Below are 11235 nucleotides of genomic sequence, written 5' to 3'. Positions count from 1 at the left end.
TAATCACCACAGCGGCATCCATCCCTATCCAGACAGATCAATACGATGTCGAGCAATCCGCACATTACAACCTCCCTCCAGTCGAACATTTCGACATCACTCATGGAAACAACTCAGAAGCGTCAAGTTCTGGACAATCGAGAAGCTTCGCTGATGTCCAAGCTCTGGACCTCGCATCAATCATGGGACGACTCACTCTTTCCGCCTCTGGACGTCGTCAGTCTCGCTCACAAGTGGGAGGAGAAGGAGTTTATGTCTCTCCTGATGCTTCCAGTGAGGAAGACGAACCTGATACTGTCGTACCTTCTCCAACATTCTTGCCTGCCGATTACCATGCTAGACGGAAATCAAAGGCCAAGGAGACGACTAGAAGGTTAGCTTATATCCCTTGGGCAAGAAGAGGGAATGCATATACCTCTCACGGGAGTCTACCGGCTGAACTATTGGAAAGGTGCGTGACGTTGTTACCGGGAAGGAAGACGGCAGAGGAGATATTCAATAAATTCTGGGAAGCGACTTCATGGCGGTAAGTAACATTCACTCCTCATGCCTTGTCAGATGATATGATGCCTCAGGAGCAGGAGATATACTGATGGACAGAATCCAACCAATGACTCCATCTTATTTTCACAATCGTATCCTTTCCAGAGTATATGACTCCGTTGATGGTGCCCACCCACACGACCTTGGCGTTCTATTCGCAGTCATCGCAATTCATGGAATCTTTAACGATACATCGCGTACTTATCCTCGATCTAATCACATCCCCTCAAATGACCTGACACCATCTTTCAACTCGACCATTTCTCCTGCTTCCCTACACACTTCTCATCCTTCACGGATGATGAGATCCACGTCTCGGACCCGTACCACTGAAAGGTTCCCTACCCCTCAAGATTATCATGATCTAGCTTACGCCTGTCTTGCTGCAGGACACTTCTACACGGATACGACATTGTCAAGTTTGATCACTTTGCATTTGATATGTCAGTTCATGGTCAATTCGGATGATCGAAGGCTGTTGGATTCGATATCACCCATCCTGGGATTGGCATTGAGGCTTGCAACTGTGAGGGGATATCATCAAGGTAAGTTTCTCCTACACTCTTCCTGCTACCTCCACCGTTTCCACCTGTCGGAGTGGACGAGAGAGTGATCTCATCCTCGCAGCTCGTGATCCATGTACAGTATATGGACCGAAACTGACATTGGTAGAACCAAACCCAGGTCAAATGTCTTCAGAGGACATGAACAATCGTCGGCGGATCTGGTACGAGCTCTTATCGACCGAGCGGGCCGTGGTCAGTATCTCTCTCTAACTACCCACAGTATTCATCGCCTTCCGTCCAGATTGACGAACCTACCATTCTCGCGGCGGCTTATCGATCTCATTTGGAAAGCTGATCATGGCAGTGTATGTCAGCACTGTCACCCATGACAATTCGTATTTCGACATGGAGCACTCAATTTCCTTCGGATGTACCGACCTCGCATTATCTGTGGTGGAAGTGGACGCTAGGAAAAAGAATGGGTGATGTGGTGGATTACTGGACGATGGCTGTCAGAGGTCCAGAGAGTGGTACGTTTGCATCAGCTTCTAAAACCCCTTGCTTCACATGTTCGGTGCCTTCCAGACTGATGTGCAGATCTTCTGGCCATAGACGCATCGGTCAGACGACTGTGGCACGCCCTCCCCCCTCATCTTCGTTGCCCGGTCTTGCCCGCAAACTCCTTTTCACTCGTGGGACGGGATAAAGAATTTCTGCCCAGCGTCGATACGTCATCAGGTCTGCCTGGAGCCGGCGAGAGACTATCGGTCACTGGGACCTTGTTGGGCTCGGAGGTACAGGTTGGCCAGCAGTATCGGCTTGCGCAGCATGTGTGTATGGTGTTCGGTGAGTTTTTCAGGTCACTTTTATTGTACCGCCCCACTCCCTCCTACACTGCGCTATCTGCGTTCCTTGCAATTTTGTCAAGATCGATTCTTCTTGCTCACCTTAGCCTTCCTCCATCGACCCCTGTTCATGGCTGCAATCATGTCAGGCGGTGCCCTTCACCCCGTCTCCATGCACACCATCATTGAAACCTGTCAACACGTCGTTACTTTGGTTGAATCCATCTTCGCTTTCGGCGAGGGCATCTTCAAATGGTTTTCTTGGACAGCCGACCTTTTTGTCATTTTATCCTGTCAGACCGCCCTCATTATCAAAACACCACTTGGCGATCCATCCCTGCGAGCACGGATGAGCGTACTTGAACGTGGTGTCGCTATCCTTGAAAGAGTGACGCCAGAACAACCGACTATGAAACATCGTGCTTTGCTCCATGGTGCTAGGAAGATGTTGGACAGGGCTAGGACGGTTCATCATCTGACACAGGATTTGAGTGTCATTCCCAGTCCAGGTGGTCCGATAGAACACGAATGGTTGGATCAGCTCATTGCCACACCTCGATATCCTCCTCCGACGGCAACTTCTCGTCCTTCCCTCCCTGTTTCCATGAGAGGAGGCACGAGCGTGGTAGGGGGGGACAACACAATTGATGCCAATCCGTGGGACTCGATTATGATGAATTGGGATAATACGAATGTGGTTGGTATGAAACCGAGTACAAGTCAAGGATCGCAAAACGTTCCACAGCAGAATACCACCCAAGGACGGTGGGACGTTGAGACGGATGAATTTTGGGCGGAATTATTACGTTCTTCGAGTACTAACTCGAGCCATCTTCAGACCTCGACACCGGGTCAGGCTATCTACCCGACGACACATCCACTTGCCCGACATCCTCTACCACTGAGCCATTACAACGCCTCAATCCCACCAGATCTAAATTTTGACCAATTGACAGGTCTATCCACTCTTCCGATCGCATCTCCGTCGGAACCTACACCTTCAACCTTTCTTCCTCCCCCTCCAGATGTTTATCCACCGTCACTATCCATTTCTGTTCCATCACAGATACTAGACGTACCCTCTCAGCGGACAGGGGATGGGATGTTTCCCGTGGCCTCGGAAGGTTATCAGATGGGCGATTTTGAAAAATGGATGGCTGATCTGTCTGGGGACGGTCGATCTTTTGGGTTTTGAGTTGGGTGAATGCATGTGATGTTTTTTTTGGGATATTCTATTCCCTAGGCGTTATCTGTAGCTGTTAGTCAAGCAGATGTCGGAGTGGATTCTATACATTAACGAGTAACTATGGTAAACTCGTTGTCACACTCATTTCTTACTTTCATGCTGTTGAGGATAATGACGTCACCCGTGACGCGTTTCAACTGCCTCGCTGTCAATCGTCCTAAATCCTCGCATTCCTCTTTCTCTCGCTTTCGTTCTTCACTTTGACCCTGCAATATCACACAAACTATTGAAACTGGATAACGAATTCTTACAGATTCTCGTTTCAGTCAAGGAAATCCTACAAGATGACTTCAATCCCTCTTGAACCCCTAGGCGCCTCCAAACCTCCTCTTCCACCTCGACCACCCAAACCATCAGAAACAACCGTTCAAGATGATCATGATACATTCCAAAAACGGAGGAACGACTTCAACAGTGGGATTGGAGGTGCTACTGGTCAACTTGGAAAAGCTTACAAGATAGCTGAAGAAAAAGCTAAAGCTGCTGTGGTGTTGAATGAAGGTGGTCTTGACTCTGTTTCGGTTTATGGATTAGGTTTGACGATTTGGTGAGTTTTCGAATGACATACCTCTTTTCAATTTCACTTTTCAAACTGTAAACTTGTCATCAAGTGAACTGGAATCTTGGTTCTTAATATTCACTCATCATCCCCATAATCTATCAAACTCCCAACTATTCACTCAATTTCCAACTCTCCTTTCCCGATTGTCAATTGTCAATTGACAACACTCAATCCCTCATTTCTCAACTTGACCCTCATTTCATAACTGACACTGTACTCCTGATTGTACTTCTATCAACTATCACCCATTCACATCCTCATTTGAACCTACCCTCTCAGCCGTGGAGACTCCCAATTTGATACCTGAAAGGTTGAACCGAACAAGTTGAACCATCAGCATAAATGTTTGACCCCCTTACTCTCAATCAAGACTCAAACGAAGTGATTTACAATGATGAGAAACTATCTAACCAAAATTACAGGTTCACAATACTTTCCTTACCATTATTTTTATTCCCACGTATCCTTTTATTCTTCTCTCAAAAACCTCCACCATCCACAACGTTCTCCACCTTTTCTCCCCAAGTGGATCATTACGATTCCTTATCTTCACTAGAATCTTCACTTTGTTTCTCATTAGCTACCACATACCTATTATTAGCTTTGATAAGTTTATCAGTTTTGGTACCTTCTTACACACCTCGTAGTCCTGCTCGATCACCCATATTAGGTTTATATTTGATTTTCGTAACTTTTATATCTTTACTCGGTATCGTCAATTCCAGTAGAGTCAAAAGTGGAGGTTATGGAGGATTAGGTAAAATGATTAATTTCGGTTATGCTGGAATGGCAATATGGGGTTGGTGGGTCGTCGTCTTTGGGAAAATCAAATCTAGTCATAGGAAAAGTAAAGTTCCAGAGAGGTTTAAGAAGTTGTAAAAGTATTCTTTAGAAGGGATTGTGGATTGTGGATTGGTTTTGTAAGATGATTAGATGATGTTGGTAATTCGACTTTGGAGTGTTGGTCAGGATTAAACAGAGAGGATAGGATAGGATAGGATAGGAGGAATCCTCAAGGTCAGAATGATGTTTGAGATAGAGAAAGATCGAACGTTGATGTACGAAACAGATCCCAGATGCATGCTTTGATACTTTAGTGTATTGTATGACAAATGAACAAAAATATTAGAAAATATAGCTATATGATCCCTCAACTTTCACTCGACAAATTTGTACATTCACCCACCCACTGTCCAGATCACACACCAACGCCATTTACGCCTTCGTTACTTCAGATCTCCCATCCATGAATCTTGCTTAACCAGCGAGATACCAACTCACCAACCCCAGCTCCCTCACGAAGTGACACGGGTCTGTCAAATGGGCGGGCAAGCTCCACTCACACCGATCTATCTTTCTTTGCCAGATTGAGTCATCATCCTCCCTCCCATCATAAGTTGAACTGTAGAAGCCCAGAAACCGATTTGTCCCTCTACACACTTCGGAAACGAACATTGTTATCAACCAGCAGCAGCCAACTGATCCTCCAATAACATTCTCTCTCTTTCCCTCTCACTCGTCGTCTCCGTATTCGGTGCTGGAATCGATCCCGTCCCCCCGTTAGCCGCCGCAACACCATTGGCCGTACCGTTTGCCCCTGCGGTTCCTACCACACGTCTACGACGTCGACGGGGGAGGGTGATGATTTTAGGCATGGGACGTTGGTCCAAGTCGAGAGATACGTTGGTAGCTGCTTGGAATGCCTAAAACTTAGCAAGATTTCCCTTCATCAAGTTTATCCGCCCGAGACGGAAAAGTAGGAGAACACTGGGACGTGGAACAACATGGATTGAAACGGATGAAAAGGGCTGATGAACCCGGGACTAGAAAGAAAAAGAAAAACACGAATAATGCTAGATGATCGTGAGTTGAAGTAGTGATGGTTGTAAGTGGAAATGTGAATTCTCGACTGTCAAAAAAAAAAAACCCCAAACCCACCTCAATCCAATCAACCACATCTCTAGCATTATCAGTCTGTAGCAAAAACTGTTGTCCTTCCGCCCTAACTCTAACGACATTCTTCCTCTTCACATAATCCGCAGCTAATCCACTCTCAGCATTCTGTAAAGTATATGTCTTGATCAAAGCGTTATGTTGAAAATGAGAAGCTAAAGAAGTTCCTCCACTTGTCGAACCATAAGATCCGTGTGAAGCGTAAGAAGCGCTTGAAGCAGTTTGAGAACCGTTCGATTGTCTTCTTCCAGACGAATTACTGGAATTGAACAAGTTTGTATCTTTTCCATCTCCGTTGATTTCCGCAGTGTTGAAATTCGGATTCAAAGGAGAATTCGAAGCTGACATTGAAGCACGTCGAGAGGTTGAATTATCAGGTATGGTCAAAGATGATCCAGATGTGTGACCGAATGAACCTCGTCGAATGGAAGTGTCCGTAGATGATGGTGTACGTCGTTGATCGGATGAAGTACTAGTTGACATGGAAGCTCGACGTGGGGAAGAGGATGAAGGTAAAGTGAGTGATGTAGAAGGACGTCGTTCTCCGGGAAGATGAACATGTAGGTATTCTTCAGATTCCATATCTGTCACGACGGGCACAGGAACGGTTTCAGATTTCAAGGGAAATCGATGAGGGTCAAATTTGTACACTTGTAAAGCGGTTCCGCGAAGGATGAAATATAACTTTTTCCAACTACGATCTCTTGATTGTACTCCGGGGGAGGAGAATTCCATCTTACGTTGGAGCAGACCCTCAATGTGAACCTGTAATTCGATGAGCGCTGCACCGTACACCCCATTCACGGACTGTCTGTCGAGATGTGTCAACTCCCAAAGACATGCCCCCGCAAACCAGACCTCCATGACCCGAATAAGACACTCTCACCAAAACCTCAGATCTCGCATACGAACCGCGAAGTATTTGTAATATCCCTCGACTTCGGATCGTCGTCGTCGTGGCGTTTATTCGACGGGAGTAGGGGCAGGGAAGGGGGACTCGCGAGGAGGTAAAGAGGGCAAATACAACAAAGAGCCGAGTAAGGGAACGAATGATCAACTCACAGCACACCAATACCCCGGCAATTTCTCCATCCCTTCTTCATCCCTCGGTCTAGGCACAAAAGTGCCCGGGAACGGAGGCTCGTATTTCGGTGGTGCCAAAACCAAATCATCTGCCGATCTTCTCCTCTTTAATCCGGGAATAGAAGGCATATCTTTCTCTCGTTTCCCCCAGAAAGGAGTTGTCAACCCCGCCGCTGGGGTTGGTGGCGGTTTAGCCCATTCCGATCCTGGAGACGATACCTGATGTTGTTCCACATTGGGGAAACTTGGATTACGAGGTATATCAATTTTACCTGGTGCTTCTCTCGATCGAATAGTTTCCAACCGTGGCGTTCCCATAACAGTCAATGGCATAGAACCCATTGGCATTTCTGAACCTCCAGGTCGGACATCTATCATAGATCGGGAAACTTGAGTGTATAGACATGGTCGTTTTCCCGATGACATTGGAGAAGACGGTTGGGTTGTGGAATCAGGAGGATCATGTGACATGGTAGAGGTTTCTTCGGATCCGTCATTGGTATCGTTTTCACTTTCGTCTTCTTCGCTGTCGCCTTCCTGGTCGGGCATGGGAGGAGTGCGTTGCGGCACAGAGGGTGGAGTCGTTTCTAATCCAGAAGATGAGCCATCCTCCGCCACGGGTCGGTCTCGTTCCGACGTCGACGGTGACTGGGGTACGGAATGAGAAGCAGTTCGGACGATGATTTGAGGTCCATCTGGTGTGGATACCGATACTGGTCCTAGACCTAAACCTACCACACCAGGTTGAGGTGGTGATTGAGGCTGCGCGATAGGAACTTCATTTGTCTGAACTGCAACAGGCGTAGAGTCCGGTTGGACGAGAGGAGCCGCAAGTTTGACAGGTGACGATTCATTTTGACCGGAAGTTGACACACTGGCAAATGATAAATTTCGCTGTGTTGTGGGTGAAGTTACGCTGACAGACGAAGAGTTAGGCTGAGAATCAAAATAACCTTCCGAAGACGGTGCCGAACTGTAATCTGACGTCCCTCGTGAGGCAGGGTTTGGACGTGGGGTCTGAAGAGACGTGCCGGGTGTCTCCGCGGCGAACTGAGTCCATGAGCCGAAAGGAGCATGGGCTGGACGTTGTTTGGGTGTAGGTAAAGACCAAGTGGAGATGGAAGGAGCTGGTTTGGGGATTTCACCTAAACGAGGAGAAGGGGCTTTACGTCTTGCAGCGATGAGCGTGTTGGCTGAATTCGATGGGGCATCTGTGAGGTGAGTTTCTCTCGAGTTTTTCAACTTGAGTTTGATGTGAAAGAAGATCATGGCCATTGACACGGACAAATTGGGCCAACTGCAATGGCGAAAGAGAGGAGATATTGTCTGTTATTGGAATGGATAAGATAACAGAATATGGATCAGGAGTGTTTTGACTCGAGAGAAAAAAAAATCAAGAAAACCCCACTCACCTTCCTCCTCTTTGACAGCGCCCATGGTCCTACTTGGCACCCCCTTGACAGTCACCTTCCTCTTTCCTTTCCCCTTACCTTTCTTAGTCGATAACAAGCTCCTTCTACCCTTGACCACGGCGGGTTCTGTCTCAGTTTCCGCTTCGGAATCATCATCCTGACCGCCCTGCAACTCCATCTCCGTTTCGCTCTCGTCGTCATCGTCATCTTGGTCTTCATCCGCGCCGACATCTCCTCCCTCGTCTCCGTCTGGACGAAAGGAGGGTTCACGTAGCATCACAGGCTAAGGCATCAGCGACATTTCGTATATCACAGGGACAATATGTCTTGATCGGAAGTCAGTCAAAGTAGGGTAAAAAGTGTGTAAGATGATGGATGATGGGCGTTGTGAAAGGGAAGAAGAGCACTTGTCTCAAATGAAAAGAGATACTAACCATGGCACGCTTAGCTTTTCTCAGTTCTCCCTCTGACATGCGACCTTTATCTTGACCTTTATTAGTCCCATGCATAATCCCAGACACGCCTCCACCGAAGGGAAACCCGTTGGAACTCGTACCTGCCTCGTTGCGTAGAGCGGGTGACATGAGGCCTCCCCAACCAGGCGTTTTAGGTCCACCTTCCTTGGCTAATGAGCCCCAGGACGGACCCGGAATGTTGGGAGATGAGTAACCGGACAAGTTGGCAAGTGTGGGAAGGTTTTTGATGGGCTGCGGCATGGGTGGGGAAGAGATCAGAGTCGTGCGTCTTATAGGTATGTCAGGTCTTCTCTTATCTCCTTTGGATGTTTGGGGCGATGAAGGGGTGGAGGTGGAGGGTGTCACATTGGAAGATATAGGGGAATTGGTGATATTTGTCGCTACGATGGACGATCTATGTTCATTCTGTATTGTCGAGAGAGGAGTCTGAATGTTGAGAGATGGTTTGATTGAATTGACATCTTTCAAATCTTCTCTGATCGGGGGATTGGCAGATGTTGGAGGAGTGGGTAGGGTATCCTCGGGAGATTTATGGGGCGTTGTAGTTAAAGGTGGAGCAAGTATCATATCATTCCCTAAATCTCCCTTGAATCCCTCTGATGGTGCTTGTGATCTCCGTAAGGCATTTTCATCCGTTGTACCGGGTACGATGGGCGATACCGCCATTTTCCCATTCGGCACTGTATGACCATCCGGGGCGACGTCGGCGTATCCGTCACTCGGTACTCTGATCGGGTAAGATGGTGTCCAACTGGCTCTTCGGGCGTGATCATTACCTTCGGGTGAGGTGGTTCTCCCAAGAGAAAAGTTTTCAGGGTATCGTTTTGGAGAGGGAAATATATTTTGGGTGATGGATGAACGAGGAGTATGATTGATATTTCGAGCTGTGGTCCCAGTGCCATTTCTCACAGGAGGGGAGAGTGTACCGTTAAGTGGGGTGGGTGTTGAACCGAGGATGGTGGGACCATCAGAAGTGGTAGGGTTGAGAGAAGTAGTGATGTTGATAGGAGTAGTCGGGTTGATAGGACTAGTTGTATTGATGATATCTTCAGGTGATGAAGCAGGTGGTGATACTTCCATACTTTTCCTTCTTCTCAAACTAAACTTTCCTTCAAAACCATTAGATTTGAAAAAAGCTTTGATACGAGCTGCAGACCAACCTGCTTTTCTCATTTCTTCTTCCATAGCTGGTCGATCCATCGTCATGGTTTTCTGAGGTATTTGAGGGTTGGTAGTAGTATTGGTATTGTCGGTGATGATACTTTCCGACATTCTACGAGTTCTTCGAAATATACTGGGCATGTTGAATTGATTTCACCTCCTATCTAACCTCCACGGTGAAGTCAATTTGATATAGTATAGGCGAGTCACGAGCCCAAGGACTAGCAGTATTGAAGATGGAAAAGTAGAGTGGAGTGATATGTATGTATGTATGGTGATTCGAGAACTAAGTACTGTGATAGATCAGTCAAAAGGACATCTTTGATTATCGTAAGTTTATGACTACTACTCTATTGTATACTTCGACTAAATGTGGTTCTATAGGAACAAGTATCCTGACCCTATACGAGTGATTCCGATAGATGATATGTTGGTTAAGAGGGTGAAGATGAGCTAACACAATGACTTACATAAAACCAGACAGTCAATATCCTCTTAACGTCCTTTCACAATCTCTCGGTCAGTCGGACAATGAACAAAACACTTCTACCGTCACACCGCTACACCGTTACACTTCTGACTAATGGTACCGAGTAATACGGATAGGTTTCGAATGACCCCAGGATAATTGTTCGGTCGGAGGATGAAGAAAGTGTTGAAAAGTGGTAGTACGACGTTTTAATGTGGAGGGGGGGATCACATCGATCGTGACCATATGTCATGCGTCTTGCACCAATGTACCAATGTACCAATGTACCAACTTACCACCACACTCTCTGGTCTATGAATTGTAAACCCTCTGGCCAGCCTGTGGAAAGATGACAAAGTGAGATGTATGATGGCCAAAGTGACTTAGTGCTAAAGTCGAGTGGAGGTGAAATGATTCGTCTCCGGTTGGCCGTCACCGTCACCGGTCGGATGTCGGATGTAAATTTCTTCACAGCAATTTAGGTATGGCTTTGTCACGAGCAGTAGTGTTCTTTGATTTGCTGTGCAGTATGGATACTACTGTAGGTAGTAGTCAACAGGTAAATGACAAGACACGGGTAGAAGTAAGAAAGAAGCGAGATGATGCCCACTCATGCCCACTCAATCCATCAAGGCTATTCTTGGGTGTAACATGCGGCATGCAAGGAGACCCTGAATGTTCAAAAACGTCATAGTCATGTGTTCCTGTGGCTCTCTTCCTTCAACGTTACCTTTAAAATACATGTGAGTTAAGTAATGCGAGATGAAAATGATTCATTGGCTACATGTTTTATATACAAATTTCAATCTCGTAGATATTGTGCCCTTTATATCAGCAATCACTCATGCTTACAGAGGGGGAGGAAGGATAAGGAGGTGACATAGTGAATCGATAGCAAGGGGGTATACAAGTTTGATGATATTCGAATCAAGGAGGTGGGGGTGGGGGGGGGGGGGGGGGGGAATAGGATGCCATCTTT

At 46.8% G+C, this 11235-nt stretch overlaps 3 protein-coding genes across 3 annotated transcripts in view; 2 read left to right on the top strand and 1 right to left on the bottom strand.

Moving 5' to 3' along the window:
• Window positions 1-3089, top strand: part of TREMEDRAFT_73951 (uncharacterized protein) — a gene marked incomplete at both ends in the record, with an annotated part of 6844 nt that extends 3755 nt beyond the window's left edge. The window contains 6 exons of the mRNA XM_007004813.1: window positions 163-526; window positions 601-1088; window positions 1216-1301; window positions 1414-1579; window positions 1647-1895; window positions 2002-3089. Coding sequence (XP_007004875.1) covers window positions 163-526; window positions 601-1088; window positions 1216-1301; window positions 1414-1579; window positions 1647-1895; window positions 2002-3089 — 2441 coding nt within the window. The remainder of the gene's footprint in view (window positions 1-162; window positions 527-600; window positions 1089-1215; window positions 1302-1413; window positions 1580-1646; window positions 1896-2001) is intronic.
• Window positions 3090-3424: 335 nt separating this feature from the next.
• On the top strand, window positions 3425-4581 carry TREMEDRAFT_68824 (uncharacterized protein; the record flags this gene model as incomplete). The annotated part of the gene is made up of 2 exons (XM_007004743.1): window positions 3425-3687; window positions 4125-4581. 2 exons carry the CDS (start codon window positions 3425-3427, stop codon window positions 4579-4581), a joined length of 720 nt encoding a protein of 239 aa, XP_007004805.1.
• Window positions 4582-4762: 181 nt separating this feature from the next.
• On the bottom strand, window positions 4763-9928 carry TREMEDRAFT_73950 (uncharacterized protein; the record flags this gene model as incomplete). The annotated part of the gene is made up of 5 exons (XM_007004812.1): window positions 4763-5405; window positions 5641-6462; window positions 6718-7949; window positions 8151-8433; window positions 8585-9928. The coding sequence occupies 5 exons, from the start codon at window positions 9926-9928 to the stop codon at window positions 5163-5165; spliced, it is 3924 nt and encodes a 1307-aa protein (XP_007004874.1). The 3' UTR covers window positions 4763-5162.
• Window positions 9929-11235: the final 1307 nt, after the last annotated feature.

This window comes from Tremella mesenterica (genome assembly GCF_000271645.1).
Source record: "Tremella mesenterica DSM 1558 unplaced genomic scaffold TREMEscaffold_5, whole genome shotgun sequence".
Classification (NCBI taxonomy): domain Eukaryota; kingdom Fungi; phylum Basidiomycota; class Tremellomycetes; order Tremellales; family Tremellaceae; genus Tremella; species Tremella mesenterica.
Note: the sequence above shows the minus strand (reverse complement) of the source record. Positions and strands in the feature narration are given on the sequence as shown.